The 22,361-nt window shown below is 34.6% G+C and overlaps 1 protein-coding gene across 5 annotated transcripts; it reads left to right on the forward strand.

The window, feature by feature from the left end:
• The first annotated feature begins 225 nt into the window (after window positions 1-225).
• On the forward strand, window positions 226-6,894 carry LOC105044265 (beta-glucosidase 18). 5 transcript variants are annotated; one of them, XM_073255330.1, is made up of 12 exons: window positions 231-458; window positions 2,254-2,320; window positions 3,242-3,300; window positions 3,644-3,719; window positions 3,809-3,883; window positions 4,041-4,128; window positions 4,423-4,675; window positions 4,904-5,019; window positions 5,187-5,436; window positions 5,815-5,917; window positions 6,288-6,396; window positions 6,741-6,894. In XM_073255330.1, the coding sequence occupies exons 1-12, from the start codon at window positions 330-332 to the stop codon at window positions 6,892-6,894; spliced, it is 1,479 nt and encodes a 492-aa protein (XP_073111431.1). In that variant the 5' UTR covers window positions 231-329. The 5 variants fall into 5 exon arrangements, with proteins under 5 accessions (XP_073111433.1, XP_073111432.1, XP_073111431.1 ...); XM_073255331.1 differs by lacking the exon at window positions 2,254-2,320 and having other exon boundaries at window positions 227-458; XM_073255333.1 differs by lacking the exon at window positions 3,242-3,300 and having other exon boundaries at window positions 319-458.
• The last annotated feature ends 15,467 nt before the right edge of the window (window positions 6,895-22,361 follow it).

A 22,361-nucleotide genomic window follows, 5' to 3' on the forward strand; every position in this document is an offset into this window, starting at 1 on the left:
AAATTTTTATTGGTTGGACGGTTCAGATTTTTCTATAATTTTTAATAAAATATTATAAAAGAGCCAGTTTCTAAATATTTTTGGGTAAGCCAGTTTCTAATTTTTTTTTATTTTTTTGGATAAAGTCATTTTCTAATTTAGAACACCCAATCTCCACACCGCCCCCCCGTCATTTTCTAATTAAGAACACCCAATCTCCCCCCCCCCCCGCCCCCTCTCTCTCTCTGCCTATATATATATATATATAAACTCTTAACCAAGTGGATTCCCAGGCCACAATCTTTCCCACTCCTTGTTCTAATCCACCTTAGATAAGTTGGTGCTGAAGCATGGAGGAGAAGAAAACGTGGATGTTGGCATGTGCTTTGTTTCTTCAGCTGCTCTGCTCGGTTTCTGGGCTGGACCGGAGCCAGTTCCCTTCATCGTTTCTCTTTGGAACTTCGACTTCTTCTTACCAGGTAACATCCATTAACTTGTATCTTTTGGCGGTCTTGATTTTTGCCATGATCGATCTAAAACCATGGCCACTGTAATGACTTCACAGGCCAGCCACATAGGTATTTCTCTGGTCCAAGGCGATTGTTTTACTGTTTCTGTTATTTGTTTATTTATTTTTGAGAAAGTTTCTGTTTCTTAATGACTAACAGTCACTGTAACAAGCACCATCTCATCCCTAAAGGCTAAAACATCTAATTATTTAGAGTTGATTGACGGGGCACATAACGGTCGTTATGTTCATTATAATCGTCTCTCTTTTTTTTTTTTTGAAAGAAATATTTTCATTTTAATCGTAAATAATGGTTTTGGATGACGACTTCTTTTCTATTTTTCGCTGAGGAATATGACCAAGTTGATCCAAATTAACTACAGTGATTACACAAATCATAGGCCGAAACTCCACTATACTCTTACTTTATTATAGGCCACAAATTCCACCACCGTGTTACTTTAACTCTAGATCAAATCAAGCAATTGAGGTCGGATGCGGGTTTAACATTATTTTTAGCACCCATCTAACATCTAAGTGGATGGTTCAAGGGGTGGATGGTGGTTGCAAGTGTGAGTTTAATAACAAAGAGAGATTGGGACACACTTTTGGCACGATGCTTTTTTTTTTATTTTTATGAGGTTTGTTCGTCTTTTAATTTGGTGGGGAGGGTGGGACTAGTGGAACAAAACGCCGTGAACGCTATGTTGGACAGTGACGTTCCAAGTGAGGCCAATCTCTTTTTGATCGATTGAAGTATTTGACGGGATGCCATGCTGGTACTCTAAAATTCTTGAGAGGGGACCTTGCCGAGTTATCTACAGTGCATTTGCTCCACGATTTATCCTGATTCACTTAGATCTGATCCATACAATAATTTCTCGCTCAGCAGCTCCACCGCTAGATTTATCAGACGCTCATTACTGGTGGGTGAAAAGATCATCACATCAACGGATGTGACATCAAATCTTTTTTACCAGATACTTATTGATTTGCTACATCAGGTCTTGGCAAGTGGGATGAAAACAATACACTCATGCGAATGCGACAGGAAAGGCACCAAAGGCTACTGGAGATATTAAACGCCTACCAACATCACGGAGGCTTATATGGGCCCTGTAGTTATTTTCCTCGCATGCCTCCCAAATGTAACGCTAAATATTGATAAATTATGGATACAAAATCAAGCTTGCGGGATTTGTAACATTTTTTTTATTATTTTTTTCTCACTGTTTGTTATTTAAATCACGTGATAAAATTATTTTATATACAAAAATAAAAAAAATTAATTTCATACTAGGCTTATGGTCAATATGATGCATCTAACAAGTTCTCTCTCAAAGAGCTATTTACCATGGCATGATGGCTCAGCCTGGTCCAAAACAACACGAAACCCAAAAAAAATACTCATTAAGTCGTGCTTGTTATGCGGTACGCATTGTTATAATAATCTTTATTTGCTCAACGATACGAACAATGGCATTGTTCGTCCGGTCACCATTCACCGGACAAATTCTAGTCAAATTTAATATTATTATTTAATTTAGATAAACAAAATAAAAGTTAAGTAACAGCCATTATTTAATTAACTGGTATTGTAACTTCGCATTCTCATTTTTTTAATATATACATATAATGCAGTAGAATAGATAGAAGAATTTATAGATAAATTCAAAGGGTTCAGTGAATTCTAGGGCCAATACTGATATTTGACATATCTCATAATTTGTTCAAAAGCCTTTTGATGACTCACAATTATCTTTCAGATAGAAGGTGCATACCTAGAAGGTAACAAAAGCTTAAGTAATTGGGATGTATTCACTCATATACCAGGTAAGTTATTTCCCTTTCCACATTTCAGTAATGCGTTACTTGTAGTGTTAAATTGAGCTTCAGAAACTGGATAAAAAGGATTTTGGAAAAAAGGAAAGCATATACGGCTTCTAGCTTAGGGTTTCGGCACAGTGTTCCTCAAAATCCAAACACTATGCGAACAAAAATTAGTTGAACAAGCCTTTAATTATGCCGTTTGTGCCTCATGTCAGATGCCCCAAGCAGTGGTACATGTACTTCGTTCATTCATTAAATCGATTTGCCTCTGCTTACTTCATGGCTAGCCACTTGGTCTAATTGGCGAGGACTTTACCAGCTTGAAAAGTTGGCATTTTCGGCCATTTCTTTTTTTTAAGAGAGAAAAAAGAAACAGATTACGCATTTCAAAATCAAGAATATATTATTAAGTTGGATAAACAATAAAAGGATGCCCTTTTTTTATGTTTCAAAGAGCCATCCATTATAGCTATTACATGCAAGTCTAGTCTAGTATTGAAAACCTGAAATCTATGAGACCTTGAGCAGACTAGAACTCATGAACTGTTCCAAACTAATTAGCGGATATCTGCCACTCAGGGCTACAAATTGACTAGTTCAATTGTCTGGTTTTATTTTATTTGCATTCTCTTGCATCCTTTATAATGAAATAATATTTGAATTTGTAAGATTTTATTGTGCATGACAAGTCAAACTTGTAGTGGTTGCACAAGCAATCCCAACTCATGGCGATGGTAGATCACAATTTGTTAGCTCATAGCATTGTATAATCTTAAAAATATCGGGGCATCATATATTTTTCAGAGCTTAAAATTTCATGATAAAAGACTTTTTTTTTTTCTTTTCCTTTTTCTGCAAAGGTCTAATGTTCTAGAAGGATGTTCAATATCTTTTTTTTTGTTTGCTTGTCGGTATTTTATTTAGGTCATATCCAGGACAACAGTGATGGAGATATTGCTGACGATCATTATCATCTCTACATGGTGAGGATATTTCGGAGGCTTGGATTATCAAAATATCATCCACTGCAATTCATACAAAATGTTTGTATGCTTAGTAACACAAACCATGCAAACTATACTGATTTAGGATAGTTGCACCAAAACATGATGAGGATAGGTAGGAACATATGGTGAAATTTCAAAACTACAGTTGTTAGTTACTTGGGCCTATGGAGCAATTAACTCATTGTATAAATTGAGAATTCACTATTACACTATGAGTTGTTATGTAGTGGTTTATTAAAAATAGTATTTGATATTGAAAGACTTTTCCTTTCAAAATAATACCATAAGATTTTACATACTCGAGTGTTGTTGCATACAGGAGGATATTGAACTCATGCATCACCTTGGTGTCAACTCTTACAGATTCTCTATATCTTGGTCAAGAATTTTACCAAGTGAGTTATAGTCTAGTGATGGTACCCTAATATGTTTTCAGTGACTGATGATTTAGTTTCACTAAGGAAATTTATCCTACTGGCAACAGGAGGCAGATTTGGGAAGGTTAATTCAGTGGGCATCGCGTTTTACAACAGACTTATTGATGCTCTACTACTTCAAGGTATTACTTCTCTCTTTTTTCCTTTTTTTTGGCCGCTTTTCTTGTTTCGTAGCATTAAAAATGAATCTAAATTGCATGCAAATTGCATGTTTGTCTATATAACAATTGATTTTGTAATTTTAGCATAGTCGATATTCCTTCCTTATTATTGATGCAGGGATACAGCCATTTGTTACATTAAATCACAATGATGTTCCTCAATATCTTGAAGATCGATATGGTGCATGGCTGAATCCCCAAATACAGTATAGTCTCTTTCCTTCACTACAAATCATTTTTGGCTTCTAGTTTTCTTTTTGGGACAAATAATAAAAATATCACCACATCAGGAATAATATGAAGAAAATATGAATAATATGAATAATAGTACATAAGCATTTGTAAGGATGGAGAATCCAAAAGTATGACACACCGACACATACCAAGTGCTTGAGCTAAATATCACCTCATCAATCAATCTTGGTACATCTAATTGAGCTCGTGACTATTTCAATTTCTTTCTTTCTTTTTTTCTTTTGTTTTTTTTTTTTTTAATACAGAAAAGACTTCGGACATTATGCAGATGTTTGTTTCAAAGCATTTGGGAGGAAAGTTAAATATTGGATTACATTCAATGAGCCAAACAACGTTGTGGAAAAAGGTTTTATAAGTGGAGTATATCCTCCTCAACATTGCTCGAAGCCATTTGGTGATTGCCTCTCTGGCGACTCAAACATAGAACCATATAATGCTGCCCATAACATCATACTAGCCCATGCAGCTGCAGTCGAAACATACAAAAAGGAATATCAGGTAGATGTCAGAGTGTTAGAATCAAAGTGATTTTGCTTATCTTTCATTATGAGAAAGTGGGGGAAAAAAGACAAGACAGAACGTATCTTTTAGAGAGATTTTGGGCCAGTGTGTTTTGAAACATTCAATGGCAGCAACATAATCTCAGAAAAATGCCCTATTTATATTCTTCAAATCTATATTTATTTGATGGTGGACAGAACGTTAATCTATTGTTTTATCTTTTAGGCAAAGCAAGGAGGTTCTATTGGTATTGTAATATCCACAAGATGGTTTGAGCCACTTAGGGACATTCCAGCAGATCGTTTTGCAGTTCAACGGGCTTTAGCATTTGACATCGCATGGTAAATTGATAATCATACTTCAAATGGGTGTTAGTGAAGAATGCACCAAGCACTTAAACTATTCATATATTTATTACCTAAATGAGACATTCCATCGTTTGCTGGTGCATTACATAAATTTATCCGAGTATTCATGATATCTGATATGTAATTACTCATGTTTGCAGGTTCCTTGATCCTGTCATATTTGGTGAATACCCTCCTGAAATGCGCCAGGTCCTGGGTTTAAGATTACCATCATTTTCATCTGAGGATGGAAGAAAATTGCAACATAAATTGGATTTTATTGGTATTAATCATTACACAAGTAAATATATGCAAGACTGCATATTTTCTCCATGTGAGGAAGGCAGCATAGAGTCAACTGCATTTGTGATCAGCACCGGGGAAAGAAATGGGATTCCAATTGGTACTCCGGTGGGAACAGAAGAACAACAGTACATTTCTTAAGCAACAGAATTAATCAGACTAGGAGAACTAGAACGATCATATGTGTGCAAGCTTTTTCTATTTTTATTTTTTTTGACTGGATAAGGAGGTATCAATCAATACCCCCACTTTATTGATAGAATAGCTGTGTACAAACAGAAGATTTGGGGAAATGGGAGAAGTATTCAGAAGAGATAGGGAGAAGAATTACATGAACAAACAGAGAAGTTATGTATGCCAGCTTTAAATGACAATATAAAGCTTTTAGAATTCTAGCACCTAGCAGCATTAAGACAATACCATTTGATTTTGGACTTCTTCTACATGTCCTGAAAAGTTACTTACCAATTGAATCTTTCCTTGTAGACTTCAATACCAGATAATTTTGTGTTTCCAGATGGTATGGAGAAGATGATCATGTACATTATGCAAAGATACAATAACATCCCCATGTTCATTACTGAAAATGGTAAGTCAAGAAAACATGGCAAGGAAAATGGATTTCTTATTATTGTTATATCTTCATCGATGTAAATTTGCATTTCCCATCATTTAAAATTTCATGATAATTTTATAATTAATTGATTACTCATCTAGATCCATGAACACAGCTACTCTCATTTAGATGAGCAGGGAAGTCTTGTTATCGTGGTCAGCTAAAATATGGTGAAGCCAAATATTTTGGTATTCAAATAGTCGAACATTTAGTAACAGTGCGAAAAGAAAAGTGCTGCATTTTCACCCTCCCCCTCTCTTTGCCCTCCACTTCTAACACATAAACTTTGATTACTCCAATATATATTTTAGGTTCATGTGGATACTAATATAGATCTGCACAGGTTACGCACAAGGGAGTACTAGTAATGATCCAACAGCAGATATGCTGAATGACGAGGGCAGAGTGGAATATTTGCATAGCTACCTTACTTCTTTGACAAGAGCCATGAGGTGATTAACAATCATTAGGTTGTTTCATTAAAGAAATTTTTTTTGGCTTTAGACAAAAAAATTAGATATTGATAAACATTGATGTTACATCCATGAGGATGCTTGTCAAATGCAATGAACCTACAATATGTATAAGAAATTAAGGACATAATAAACATGAATGAATTCATAAAGAACAACAATCTGTAATGTAATCCATATTTCTGATTTATAAAATATAGAAAGTACTTCTTTTGACGTTGCTAACAAACTGCAACTTGTTTTCGGAATATAATATACACAGATATTTATTTTATTTTAAGTTTACCTACAAAATAATTTGATATTTGTTTGTGTGGTTGCAGGCAAGGAGCTGATGTCAGGGGCTACTTCATATGGTCTCTCCTTGACAATTTTGAGTGGCTCTTTGGCTATACTCAAAGGTTTGGGCTCTATCATGTGAATTTCGAGACACAAGAAAGGACTCCAAAACTATCTGCAAAATGGTTCAAAGAATGAATTCTTATCAAACTTATTTGAACAACATCAATTTACACAGAAGTTCAAAACAAGGAGATTGAGACATTAATGCTTCGTAGAATACCTCAGATATGCTCCATGCCTTCAGCTTATGAAAGCTGATGGCAAACGTACAACTTAATAATACCAAATCAATAAAAAAAAAAAGAAAAGGAAAGGATCAAGGGGAAAAGTTGGTTGGTACAAAGAATTAGATAACTTGCCCAGCATAAATATTTGCAAGAATGACAAATGACTTTGAAACAGAGACGTGTTAAGGAAAAGGGAAATTCCAATTTTTAGTTTATGGACAGATAGAGCAGCTAATTGCCTGAATAAAAGCACTGACGAGTTCAAAAGAGGTAACAAGGAGAGAAGAAATGAGATATTAATTTAGAGAGATTGTGCCAAAGGGGATGCCCCAAATTGAGAGAAACAAGAGGATAATCAAAGTCTTATATCCGTACTAAGAAGAAATCCAGTTGTCGGAGATCCCAACGCCACCAATAAAGGCAAGAGGGTGAGAGATTGCAGTTTGGCAGGGTGAGGATGGATTGGGAAAGCTAGGGAGGCCGAAACTAGGTGGTGCCAAAAATCATTGGGACGGAATTCAGAGACACAGATCGAAAGTTTAGGGGGAATCGAGAGGAAATTAGGATTCGAGCGGATGATGCTGCCGCGTGTGCTCTCTGTCGGCCGTTGGCAACGTGAAGCTCTGAAGAGAAGATGAGGCAACTGGAGAGGAAGGGAATGATGCGAGCACAGATGTCAAAGCAACCGTGGATGATCCATATATCGATCCATCTTCACAGCTCTCGAAAAAATGGGATGATCTAGATTCATTTATCTGTACAGATCTCAAAATAGTTACTGCATGAGTAAGATCATCCATCCGTTTGCATAAATCTCAAAACAATCTAAATATTCATTCACGTACACAAATTGCCAAATAACAACATGGGTGATTTGAATATTTATCCATATGCATAAATTTCAAATTGATCCATGATTGAATTTTTCATTCATCTATATAGATCTTGAAGCAATCTAAATATTCATCTGCATAGATCTTAAAACAATTATATGGACGATCTTAATATTCATTCATCTACATATTTCTCAAAGCAATCAGTAGATGATCAAAAATATTCATCTATTTATATAGATCTTAAAAGATGTTGGAATAGGCCAAAAAAAAAGAAGAAAATATTTTTGCCACTTGAAATGGTAGGCTAATTTCATCTGCTAGTCTGAGAGTTGAAGGACTATTTTTTATCAATTGAAATGGCAAAATAACACCATCCGCTAGTCGTAAAGTTGAAGGACCAACTTGGAGTAATTTGAAAATTTGGATGATCTGTTTAAAATCTTTTAAAGTTGAGGATATCTTTGAGATTGATCTTAATTTGTGTTGCTTCATCCAAAATTATCAATAAACAACTTTACAATTTTAATATTATATAATTATTATCAGGTTGTTCACAAACAATCAATCTCTAGTTTGAAACTAAAATTTGGCAAACCATTTGCTGATATCAGTTAGTTACATCACTGCAGATTACTTCCTGTAGAGATGATATTCTTATAAAGTTCTCATGTTCTGTTATCATGAGCCATCTTTGCAAACAAGCCCTTTAATATTAAGCCAAATTCAGTAGGGCAGCGGGTAATCATAAGAAAAGAACCATGTAGAGTTTATTCATAAGAAAACAAAGCAAACAGGTGCCATACAAGTGAGCTGGCCATAAGAGATTCACTGGAGGAACCATTTCCATGAGGAAGACTCTCATTATGCATGCTAGGAAATGAGTAGAAGCTAAAGGATGCATCAAGAAATTGAGGGTAAGCATGATAGGGTTATTGGTTACTTAGAGGCAAGACTAGAGGAAGCGGTATGCATGGGGGGTGCATGAGTGACAAGAGAAGGGTAGGAAAAATAGAAGGATTTTTATGCAACAAAACCAGCCAAAATCAACCAATAGGCTTGCGACAATCCATAAAGGAAAGATCCTGGCAAGAGTGGAATGCTTGAGCACCTAACAAAGAAGGTGATGTGCTAGAACTGGTAATTTGAGTAGGACGATGATATCGATAATCCCCTTTTTTTTGCCAGAAGATGTATGCATGAGGAGACTTGTGGACGTAAAACTTCTTGTGTTCGCCTGAACGGAGATTATGTGTATAGGTTACCAGTAGTGGGAGAATTAGAATAAAGCCACTTAATTATAAGGTGATTGCAAATAAAAGCTAAAATCTGAAACTATGTACATGTAATGGTGGCGTATGGAAATGAAACACCCAGTCGGAGCAACTTTTTCTTCAAATGCATGGATCTTCATTGTCCCTGAACCAATGATCTCACAAGCTGCTTTGCGGCTTAAAAGAATAATGCCTTCACTTTCCATAAAGCAAACGTATTGAGCTCTTCCAGCCCCAACTCAATAAGAACTATGGAAATCCAAGATCCATTTTTTTAGTGGAGAATTTTATTTTTGATGAGAATTATTAGCGATGAAAAGTATTTTCATTGAAAAAATTATTTTAAAAATAATTTTTTTGAATTTTTTTGATGAAAAAATTGTTAGCGGGAAAAATTTTTTTTGGCGATATTTATTAGTGACGAAAATTAAGTTTTCATTGCCAATAATATTATTAATGATGAAATTTTTTTTTATCATTAATAATTTATTTTTGAATGAAATTTTTTTAGAAAAAATTTTTTTAGTGAATTTTTTTTTTGACGAGAATTATTGATGACGAAAATAGTTTTTCATTGCTAATAATAGTATTAGCGATGAAAATTTTCATCGTTAATAGTTCTGCATTCAATGCACGTCAATTCAACGTCCCTTTGTGTAAAACCCACTTCCTTCTCCCATCCCTCTCCTATCGACATTCCGTCTCCTCTCTCCCTCTCCGAGGTCTCTCCCCCTCTCTTCCCACCGGCAAGTGCTTCTCCCTCGTCGTCACCGTCATTGCCATCCGCACCTCCGACGCTGCCGTTACTGTCTGCCATCTATCGGAGGTAAGCAGACATCCAACCCTTTTTTTTAGTTGATCGGGCCACCGAGGGACAGAGAGGGGGCCATGGGTAGTCGGGGGCGACATGGGGCCAAGGCGGGGGTCGGTCGGTGGAGATGGGGTCGGGGGGCGGCTGGGGACGACATGGGGGTGGGGCTGGGGTCGTGGGGTGGCCAAGGGCGACACGGGGGCAAGGAGGGGGCCGTGGGCGGCCAGGGGCAACATGGAGCCGAGGAGGGGGTCGACCAGTGGAGATGGGGTCGGGGGGCAACCGAGGGCGACACCGGGGTGGGACTGAAGTCAAGGGGTGGTCGAGGGCGACATTGGGGCGGAGAGGGGGCCGTGGGTGGTCGAGGAGGGGGTCGGCCGATGGAGATGGGGTCGGGGGTGACACGAGGGCTAGGAGGGGGTTGTGGATGGTCGAGGGTGACATAGGGCCGGGGAGGGGGTCGACCAGTGGAGATGGGGTTGGGGGGCGGTTGGGGGCGACACGGGGGTGGGGTGGGGGCCATGGGTGACCGGGGGGGGTCGATCGGTAAGGGGTGGGTGATGGCAGGGAGGGGGTCGGTCGGGGAGGGGTGGGTGACGGCTAGGTGGGAGGAAGGGAGAAGAAAGAAATGGAAAAAAAATAAAAAAATAAAAAAATATTAATCAAATATTTTATTATTTGATTAATAAAAATAAAATTTGAATTATGATTTGAATTGGATCGAGATCAGGATCTGGATTGAGATCCCGATTCAGATTGGGATCCAGATCGAGATCTGATCAGGATCTGAGTTGAGATTCGAGTCATAGGGGGTTGGAGAGGGTGGCAGCACCGTGGGGGGTGGGTCGCGAGCGGTGGGTGATGGCGGTGGCATCGCAGGAGCGAAGGTCGTGGGGGTCGAGTCCGGATGGCGCGGGGTGGGTGACGGTGTCGGCACTATAGGAGCGGGGGCTGTGGGCGGTCGAGTCCGGAGCTCGTTTAGAAAAAAAATATTTTAAAAAAAATATTTTTAGATAAAAATATTTTAAAAAATAAAAAATTATTTATTATTTTTAGATAAAAAATATTTTAAAAAAAATAAAAAATCATCAGACCCTCGGGATTAGGTTTCATGTTATTATTTTACATTAATATTATTTTGCATATTCAACTACTTATAGTTTATTTTATATTTATTGCATAAATTTTTTAGTGTTACTACTGAAATTTATAAAAAAATTTTTTGTTCCACTAGCACAATGTATATTGCTTTTGCTTATTACAATTTAATTATTTTGTGTACTATTTTGTATACTTTTGTTTATTATAATTAAATATAAAAATATTTTTATTTTAGAGAAAACTCTACTGAAATTTTTGATGAAAAAATTTCAATGCAGAGTTACTCTTTTTTGATAAATTAGAAATCCATCTTTGAATGTATGTTCAGAGATGGTAGTTAAATTGTATTAAGTCGTAGATTTTCGTTCAAGAATCGATCTTGATCGAGATCGACTCTTGGATGTCTCGTATTGAAATTTTTTAAAAAACTAATAATCTTATTATTGTTAATAGTTAATATTTTATTTCATTATATGATACTCAGCAGTTATCTATCCACTGTTCTTCAGATTTATGGTGGATAGGATGTGTAGACACCATATTCACGTCGTATACTTGGAGAACCATGGAGAGATGCTGTCAAAATTTTTATAATAATGAAACAAAATATCGACTAATAACAATAATAAGATTATTACTTTTCTAAAAAGGATAGGACCATACCTGTTAGTAATAATTTGAAATGGATAGGATCATATATTTTTGCTTCATTAAATTGATGGAAGGAGATTTTCTGTGTTACTGTTCAATCTGTGTTCTTTAATACGTGCTGTTTTGTATAAAATGATTTGTGTCCGGATCCAGATCGAGATTTTATTCAGAATTCAGGTCGAGATTCAATCCGAAATCTGGATCGGGATCCGGTTCAGATGAATACCACTGTATTTTTTTTGTTGTTAATGATTTTCATGTTTGTTGTTAGATTGATATCAACAAAAATTGGATGAATACTAGAGATATTTTTTTGTCTAAATACCGAAAAGGTGTTCAAGATTTTATTAAGTTTGCACAGTATAAAGCTGACAGTGCTAGTCGGATAAAGTGTCCATGCAAGAGATGTGTCAATATAATATGTCATCACATAACACTTGTTGAAGAGCATCTGCTACGTTATAGTATGGATAAGAAGTATACTTGCTAGATATGGCATGAGGAGGATGATCCGAATGAAGTTGTGCATGACAATGACGATACTGAAAATGATAATGATGCTGTTGAACCTGTCGAATATGGTAGTATAGGAGAACTATTGGATGATTTACATCAGGATACTTATTTAAATATACGCGTGAGCACTAGTGCATTTAAAGACAATTCTGATCATGAACACAATAGCCAACTTGAGGTAGAAGAGATTTCTGAACAGTTTGCAAAGCTTGTAAAGGATGCACGAGAGCCACTCTATCCAAATTATACAAAGTTCTCTGAGTTAGAGTTTTTGACAAAATTGCTTCATATTAAAATCATAAACCGATGGAGTCAGAAGTTATTTGACCAAAATTTGATATTGATTAAAGCAGCTCTTCCCGATAGAGAGAGACTTTCAAAATCGTATTCTGAAGTAAAAATATACATGCAGAAATTAAGACTTGACTATATTCCTATACATGCCTACAAAAATGACTGTATATTATTTTATAAGGATAACGAAGAAGTAACTGATTGTCCGAAATGTGGTGAGCTTAGGTACAAAATCGATAATAAAAAAGGAAAGAAGATACCTCAAAAGATTTTGAGATATTTTTCATTGACTCTAAAACTTCAAAGATTGTATATGTCCATAAAAATAGGTGAAGAAATGAAATGACATCACGAGCAGCAGGTTCCGGAGGAGAACATATTTAGCCATCCGACCGACTCCGTAGTATGGAAAGACTTCGATGCAAAGCATCCGCACTTTACGAGTGACCCATGCAATATCCAGCTTGGTCTAGCGACAGATGGATTTAATCCCTTTGGCAATTTGAGTACTTCCTACAGTATGTGATCTGTGATGCTAGTTGTATATAATGTATTACCTTGAAAGTGTATGAAAGAATCATTTATTTTTATGTCACTATTGATTCTAGATCCGAAAGCATCAGGTAATAAAATTGATGTATATCTACGATCGTTAATCAATGATTTGAAGGAGCTATGAGAAAACGGAGTACAGATATATGATTCTGTGAGTCGAAAAAATTTTAAGTTGTATGTTCGATTTTATGGACCATAAATAATTTTTCTGCATATAGAAACTTATCTGGATGGAGCACCAAAGGATATCTGGCATGTCCAATATGCAACAAGGATGCATCCTCCTTATATTTAAAGCATGGATGAAAAATATGCTTTATGGGTCATCGACAGTTTCTACCTGATAATCATTCTTGGAGGATCCGTTACAATCAATACTTTGATGGTAAGTCTGACCGACGTCTGCCACCTAAGGAGTTAAGTAGAGTAGAAGTTTTAGAACAACTTGAAGTCATTAGAAATGTCTAATTTGAAAAAACATCGGGTACTTGCAAGCGAAAGCGTACTGAAGTTGAGCTGAATTGGATGAAGTGAAGCATCTTTTTCGAACTATCATATTGGAAGCAGCTAATACTTCATCATAATCTGGATGTAATGCACATTGAGAAGAATATTTATGATAATATCATCAGTACTGTATTGAACATCTCAGAAAAAATAAAAGATAGTACAAAAGCTCGTCTTGATTTGTAGAAAATAAAAATTGGATCGGAGTTGTATTTAGTTTGTCGAGGTGATATATTTTTTATGCCACCTGCATGTTATTCACTGTTTGGTGAAGAAAAAAAAATTTCTATGGATAGTTCAAAATTGTAAAATTTTCTGACGCATACACTTCAAATGTATCGCAGTGTGTTGGGAACAATGACGGTAATATCTCTAACATAAAAAGTCATGACTCCTATGTGATGATGCAACGCTTGCTTTCTATGGTCATACATGGCTATTTGGATGGTGATGTTCAAACTACATTGATTGAGTTGGGAGTATTCTTTCAAGAACTGTGTTGCCAAAACTTGAAGATTAACTTGAGAAGTTTGAGAAGGATATCATACTCATTCTTTGTAAGTTAGAAAAAAAATTTTCACCATCATTTTTTGATGTTATGGTGCATCTGACTATTCATCTTTCAAAAGAAGCTCTTTTGGTCGGATCGGTACATTATCGGTAGATGTATCCTATTGAAAGGTAAAAAAATTATACACACTTTATCATATCAGTTATAAGATGTAAATATATTTTTAAAATTTAAATTTATTTTTATTTATAAATTTTTATTTACCCTAAAAAAGTATGTGTGCAATAAAGCATAGTCTGAAGAGTCTATAGCAAAAGCATACATAGCTACAGAGTGTGTCACGTTCTGCTCGATATATCTTGACGATATCAAAATAAGATTCAATCGTACAGATCATAATACAGACCATGAATGGGATGAAAATGAACCAACACTATCTATATTTAAACAAACGATTTGACCCATTGGTGGAAGGAGATATGACTTTATGGATGTGAATGAGCTATCCAAGGCATACTTCTACGTTTCAAATAATTATGAAAAAATTGAAGATTTCATTGAGTAAGTATCATCTTAGCATACTGTTTAATATTCTAAGTAATTTTTTCATGTCGATGTAAAATTAAAAATCATGACTTGTTGCAATGAGCACAAGAGCATACTATGCAGAGAGAATAATACGGATGTTGATGATCGATATAGGAGAAAATTTGCAAAATAGTTTGGTGATTTTGTAAGTTACACTAGTAATACGTTATTTTTAATAATTATAAAAATAATTATTTGAACAAACATAATTTTTTTATGTTATAGTGTAGATGAAATATAAGTATTTCAATAAAGAAGAGGGTGCGATCGATGAGTTGTATGATTTAGAATGTGATCCAGATCGAAGGGTTAACCACTATGCATCCTGTATCATTGGAGGAATGAGATTTCACACAAGGAAGCTTGAGATGCAATGACGGATCCAGAATAGTGAAATTGCTACGATAGGATACGAAGGAGAAGAAAAAATTGAATATTATGGTGTGCTGATAGATATCATAGAACTGAAGTATGGGTTTAGTAATTCTGTATTCTTGTTTCAGTGTGAATGATGGGATATTAGCAATAAAAAGATCGGTATTCATATTGATCCACACTTTATCAGTATAAATTTTATACGAACATGATACCAGAATGAGCCATATATATTAGCAACTCAAGCAAAACAAGTAATATATTTGAAAGATCTAAAATATCGAGGTACTTGATATGTCATACAAAAAATAACACCTAAAGACATATATGACGTACCAACCCGATTAGAGATAGATGAAAATTCAGATTTATATGAAAAAAAAACTTTTCAAGAGGAAGAACAAATATTAGCCGAGCTTCTTGTTGATAAAGAACTTGTAACAGCTCCTTTGAATAGGGCTGATCCACCGTCCAACAAAGTTGAAGCTAATTTTATATTTAATCTTGATGAGTCAGAGGGCAACGATCAGTTCATAAATGACGATGAGATAGAATACGATATATATGTCGATTATTGTGATTCGGAGGAGGATCTACACATCGAGGAAGATACGAATATTGATGAGTAGATCTATATTCTTTGTTCAATCTTCTCTTGCAATAATGGTATGCGATATAATTTTATTCATTAAAATATAATTTATTTATTATTATTATTATTTAATATTATATTTATTTATATGTCAAAAATTGTAGGCATCAGGAGACAGACGACGACATTCGCGTTCGCAGTCTACCCCGAAGGCTGAGGCGCCTTCACTGATTTCTACTGCCGCACCAGCTCCGTCGCCAAAGGGTCCTACATTGGCAGGTCCCAATGAGGTGGATACGAGTGAGACAGATCTGAGTGAGATGGATCCGAGTGGTATTATTATATTTTTTATATAATAAAATTTTATTTTTTTTATTTGGATAGCTATCATACTAATGATTTATTTATTTTTGTTTCAGTCCAGTCTCTACCAGTGGCGAGGCGAGGGCGAGGTCTATCGAAAAACCTCGCTCTAGAGCGTTGGAGATGCGAGCACCTAGGATAGCATCTCCATATAGAGATACCACCCCACTACACTAGGCCCATTAGGGGATGGTGCAAGCTATGGCGCAGATCGAGTTGGGCATCATATGCTGCAGCTATACCTCTATGACGTTTTTTGATTGGCATCACGTTGTACCAATTCAGAGAGAGATTTTTTATATCCAGTTATAGATAAAATAAATCATACTGTGAATATTTAATTAGCATGATATTCTTTTAATATTTGTTATTAGTAGGGTGTATTTGATATTATTGATTTTGAGGAGGATCATATGCGGCGAGCTGTGGATACTCATTTATCTTTGTTTCAAGAAGTATCGCCACTGCATCCATCAGCATTGGTACCATGTGATGCAAGATAATGGGATGGAGGCAGCACGGCAGCGGCCCTATGACAGCATCATTATGAATGATTGGGCTCTCATATGCTGGTATTACGAGGATCCGACATATCATATTACACATCGAAACTTCTTTTTTTTTTACAGTTTAATGATTGAGTCATTTATTCTTAAATTTAGTTTGTTACCTACTAATTTGACTGCTAACTGTACAGAGATGATGTGCCCAGAATGCTGCAAATCGGACGAGATAGACCATATTGCATTATGGGGGTTCGAGGTCGTTTGCTCGTCACATGGAGCAAATGGTAAGTAATTTCTAATTAGTATATTTTAACTCTCTAACTATTTAAAAAATTTTTAATTAATTATTCTTAAATTATAGAGAGATGCAGAGTGACGAGCTTCCTGATAGGATTGATATCTACCAGCGGATCCACCAACAATGATCAGAGAAGTGGATGATGGGGAGCCAGGATCTTTTTATAAGTTTTTTTAATTATTTTTTTATTCGAAGTTTGATTTTTAGTACGAAATTAAAATAACTATAACTTTAATTTTCAGGACTGTATGATAGACATCAGATCCCAGCCTATCCCTAAAGACTCGACCGCATTCACAGATGATGAGATCTGTGATCAGATGCTTGGTATGAGATCCTATTATGTTAGGGGTCTAGGGCATGGGATCAGTGCTCCCTCATCCTCATGCTAGTCCAGGGCTGACAACCATGCTGCCTGCGATGCTCGACTGGTGGAGGTGCAGAGACAGGTTGAGCAGCAAGCTGATGAGCTAACTGCACGCATCGACGAGTACCAGCGGCTCTAGATCCAGGTGATGGAGCGGATAGCACAGATGAAATAGATGATGCAACTGATGAGGCAACATCAGGTCGGTCCGAGCTCTCCCGACCACTCTCCTTCCCCAGCCCATTCTCCTTCTACAGATGCCGACACTTGACGACTTGTTTATGTAGCTTTTTATTTTTATTTTAGATCTTTTATAATTTTAATTTAATATAATAAAATGATAAAATTTATTTATAAATTTATTGTATGAATTTTTTATTTTTATTTTTTATTTTTAATTTATAAAAAATATTATAAATATAAATTAAATATATATATTCATAAATTATTTTTTTAAAAAATATGTATAAATTATTAGCGACAAAATTATTTCTGACTAAATGTTGGTCGCCAAAAATCATATTAGCGATGAAAAATTGCTCGTAAATAATTTTTTTAATAAATTTAAAAATATCAAAATTTTATATTAAATTAATAGTGATGAAAATATTTTTATCATAAATAATTAAAAATTTATTAGCGATAAAAATTTATGTCAAAAATTATAATATTTACGACGTAAAATGTACATTGCTAATATTTTTTTAAAATTTTATTTTCATAAAAATTATTAATTAAATTAATAGTGATGAAATTTTTTTATAATAAATAATTGATAATTTATTAGCAATGAAAATATGCATAAAAAATTATCATATTTATGATGAAAAATTTATGTTGCTAATATTTTTTAAATTTTAATTTTTATAAATATTTTTAATTAAATTAATAGCAATAAAAATATTTTTATCATAACTAATTAATATTTATTAGCAAAAAAAATATCCATCAAAAATTATCATATTTATGATGAAAAATTTACGTCGCTAATATTTATTTAAATTTAATTTTTATAAAAAATTTTAATTAAATTAATAGCGATAAAAATATTTTCGTCATAAGTAATTCATACTCAACGAAAATTTACGTCAAAAATTATCATATTTACGATGAAAAATTTACGTCGCTAATATTTTTTTGATTTTCATAAAAAATTTTAATTAAATTAATAGTAATAAATATTTTATTAGTGACATAATATGTTGTCGTAATTTTTTTTATGACTAAAATTTTTTGTTGTAAATAATTTTTGAAAAAAAATTTTAACGACGAAAATTTTTCATCGATAATATTGATTATTATTAATGAAAAAAATTTTTATCATAAAAAATTATCAAAGACGTCATTATTTGCGACTAAATATTAGTAACGAAAGTTTCGTCGCTAATAACTATTAGCGATGAAAATCGATTATTAGCGATGAATTTTTTTCGTTGCTAATACCCTATTCTATTACAATGGAAGTCCAAGACAAAGCTCCTGACCTAGCTAAAGGACCTCAAGGCGAAGCTTGCTCCATCTCCGACCTAACAAGACTCGCACCATTTGCCGCCGCCTCACCAAGCTCCAGATCTACACCCTTCTTTGAATTCTCCCTTCTTTTCAACTATTACAAGAAGAGAAAAAAATATCTCCTTTTAGTTCTATAAGTTCTTGCTTGCTTGTCTTTTTCTTTCATATTTCCTTCCAATATTATTTGCTGGCAGGGACAGACCAAACCAATTTTTATAGAAGGGCCAAAAAAAAATAAAAATAAATAAATATTAATAAATAATTAAAATTAATTTAAATAATTTTTTTTAGATCATGATGTATCATCATATATATAAGATCTGAGATGATTAAATCTAGTGGTTCATAGTATGGTCAAGATGGGTATTGGTACGTTGTCCGATGATCACAGATTAGGATCTCTTTATCAAAATCAGCAAACTCATCAAAATAAAGTTCTTTTTGAGATCAATCTCGAAGAGATAAATTTTTAGAGAGAGACATAAGTTTAGAGAGAAAAAATTTTAGAGAAAGAAATTAGAGAGAGAAAGTGGAGAGAAAATAGAGACAGAAAGAGAGAAGAGAGGGGAGAAAAAGAATAGAGGAGAGAGAAAAAGTTTTTTTTCTTGCTTTCTTTTTTTTTCTTTTTTTTTCTTTTCTTTTCTTTTCTTCTTTTTTTTCTTTTCTTTTTCTTTTCTCTTTCTTCCTTCTCCTTCTTCCTTTGGTTTGGGCACAGAACAGGGGATTCATTCGAATCCCCTCATTTTCTCCGAAATAGAGATCCTTGCACCGACAGACGGACAGTTGAAGACACACTTGTGGCAGTGCAACCACAGCTCTCCGATTCAATGACCGACGGTGATGGATGGCATCGGACGGCGCCGAAAGAACAACGAACAAGGACGGCCAAACAAAAAACAGAACACTCCGAGCATTCAATTTTCTTCCAAAAAATCAGTAAATAAAACTCGAAAATCTTAATCTACGTTCAAGAAGAAATCAAAGAGAAAGTTTTTTTTAAAAGTTTACTCGGCTCTTAGGGGTGTTTGGGTCATAAATTCACTGCCACAATACTTTCAAATTGAAAAAAAAAATTAAAAAAAATAAAAAAAAAATAGGAAGAGGAAGAGGGACTTTCCAACAGTGTACGATGACTAGAGGTAGTAGAAATTTCCACCCCCCCGGCGGTCTATCTCTGTTTGCCGGTTAGGTGGATTTTATTTTATTATGGCGTGGATAGTTTGGCTTTGCATCGAGTTTTGAAGAAATAATTTAGTAATCACTAAGGGGTTAATGGTGTTGGATCGAAAGGGGAGGGGTTTAAGCTTGATGAGTACAAATCTGGCATTATAGGTGTCCTATAATGGTAATCTCAAGTGCTATTTTATTGCTCAAGTAGCATGTTCTTATGAATTAAAACTTAAGCCTGTTGAGTGTTTGTGTTTTTCTATCATTGGAAGAATTTATTTATCAGGGCATGATTCTCCATTTTTTGCTAGTGGTATTGCTACATAAGGTTCCTTGATTGCTTAAGTATGAGCATGCTAGATTACTGCATCTAAAATTGCCTTCACTGACCCTGAAAAAGAAATCCCAACTGCTCCCTGCTATTAGATGGTGCATGCCCTTGTGCTATTCTGAGACATGCATATCCGCATACGAAAATTCGTATCGAATAAAAAAAGATAAAAAATAAAAATTTTATTATAATACTTCTTTATAATATTTTTATTATAAAAAATATTTGAGATATTTTACTTTATCATTTTTATATATTTTATTTTAAAAAATATTATTATTATTATTTAAATATTATTTAAAAATATTTATTCAAAAAAATATAAATTTTTAGATAAATTTTTTATCTTTAAAAGAACAACTCCTAAAAAATAAAAAGTAAATTGTCTAAACATACAGCATGAAGAGAATGCCTGTCGTGTAATTTTTATTGCCCATGACTTCTCGACCTAACTACAAAATTCAAGTTTCACTCTCCATCCATAGGCGAGTCATGGCGTGAAATCAAGTGTCAGACCAAACTTGGGCCTCGGTGTAAATTCTTAGGAGAGATGACCAAAAAGGGTTTCATCTAGTGTTGTAACGTGCTGCCAGCTTTCGGAAGTTGTTGATATTTGACTTGAGAATAGTTTGGGGATCAACAACATATTGCTCTCCAACAGTAAATATGTTTTCGTTGGTAGAGAATCTTACCACGCCCTTCTGCATCTCATACAAAATGGTACACGTAGGAAGCACGGAGCGTGTCTCCCATCTCCGCCCTAATGAAATAATAAATATTAAATAGATTATTTAACTTAATCCAATCTGAATAATAAGTGAGTTAAATGAATTGAATTGATTAAATATCTAAAACTCAAATCTGACTTAAATATTAAATAGATTATTTTATTTATGATTTATATTATTCTAATTTAAATCTAAAATTATTTACGATGAATTGGACACAGATCAGATTGATGTGTCAGGTTATATTTTATCGATTTTAGTGTGAAGCAATATTTCACGGACAAAAAAAGAGAGAGTAGCAAAAAAAAAAAAATCAACCGAGGTGGTTTTAACTAAAATTAAATAGAAATGATTTCATGATGTTTTTAAAAATAAAAAATCATTTGATTTTGGTTTCCTGATCGCGGTAAACTTTCTGATTTGAATATGATATGAAACCAAACCCGACACTGTACCTGGCATCACACCCAAAACCAAATATATCAGAGATTTGTTATTTTCTTTTATATTTAGTATCAATCCTGGCCATCTATCTAATTCAATTTGTACCGTTTATAGACCTTGGATGGGTAAAGGACTAAATAGACAAACCCCAGATGCTAGAGAAATGGCTTTTGTCTACCCTTTGGTTCTTCTTCAAATGCTAAAGAAGCCAAAGGACATATGCTAATTAAAAATTTTTAGTTTTTTATCTAAAGTTTTACGAAAAAGCACTTTCATTTTGAGTCTTATTAACTTGTTTTCAGCAAAATCTGCGAGCCAGATAGCCCCTTAATTAGGTTCCAATTATCAGGATCAACTTAATTGTTAGCAAGCTTGGGCACAACTTCTTGGACCAAATAGTGTAAAGTCTGATCTACAATGCAATGTTCGGTTATCCGTCATATATGTGTTGATGAAACACATAAGATATCGTACAAGGAAATGAGGGCAGTGCCTCGACAGAAAATGACATTACACATCTACAAGTCAAGTTGCTTCCAACAATAAAAGGTAAAAAGTAAGTAGCCTAAACATACACCAGCATGAAGCAAACCATTTAGGGTGATCCAAAATTTCATCAAAAGAATGCCTCTCATATAATTTTTATTGTCTATAACTTCTAGACCCAACTAAAAAATTCAAGTTTCGCTCTCCATCAATAGAAATTTTAGTCCATCTCATTAAGTCCAACTCATGGAACACCAACCTACTAAATTGAAACGAATACATCCAAATTTTTTGGATCATTTTTAAATAATTTTTATAGATAGTCGGTTTTAGTTTTAATTTTAAGGAACCAGTTTAAATCGGTTCAATTTCAGGTATACATCCAAACCAATCCGGCCCGTTACATCCTTACGAGCGCTTCCCAAGAATCAGCAAATGCCATGGGGAGTGAACAGTGTGAGCAAGACCGACTTACGGACGTGACGGTTGGAGACTTCAAAGTTTTTCCATGAGAAACAGAGGCATGGCCGACTGGTAGATCCTGACAGAGAAGTCCGGGCCCACT

The sequence above is a fragment of the Elaeis guineensis genome, chromosome 4 (assembly GCF_000442705.2).
Source record: "Elaeis guineensis isolate ETL-2024a chromosome 4, EG11, whole genome shotgun sequence".
In the NCBI taxonomy this organism is placed as follows: Eukaryota; Viridiplantae; Streptophyta; class Magnoliopsida; order Arecales; family Arecaceae; genus Elaeis; species Elaeis guineensis.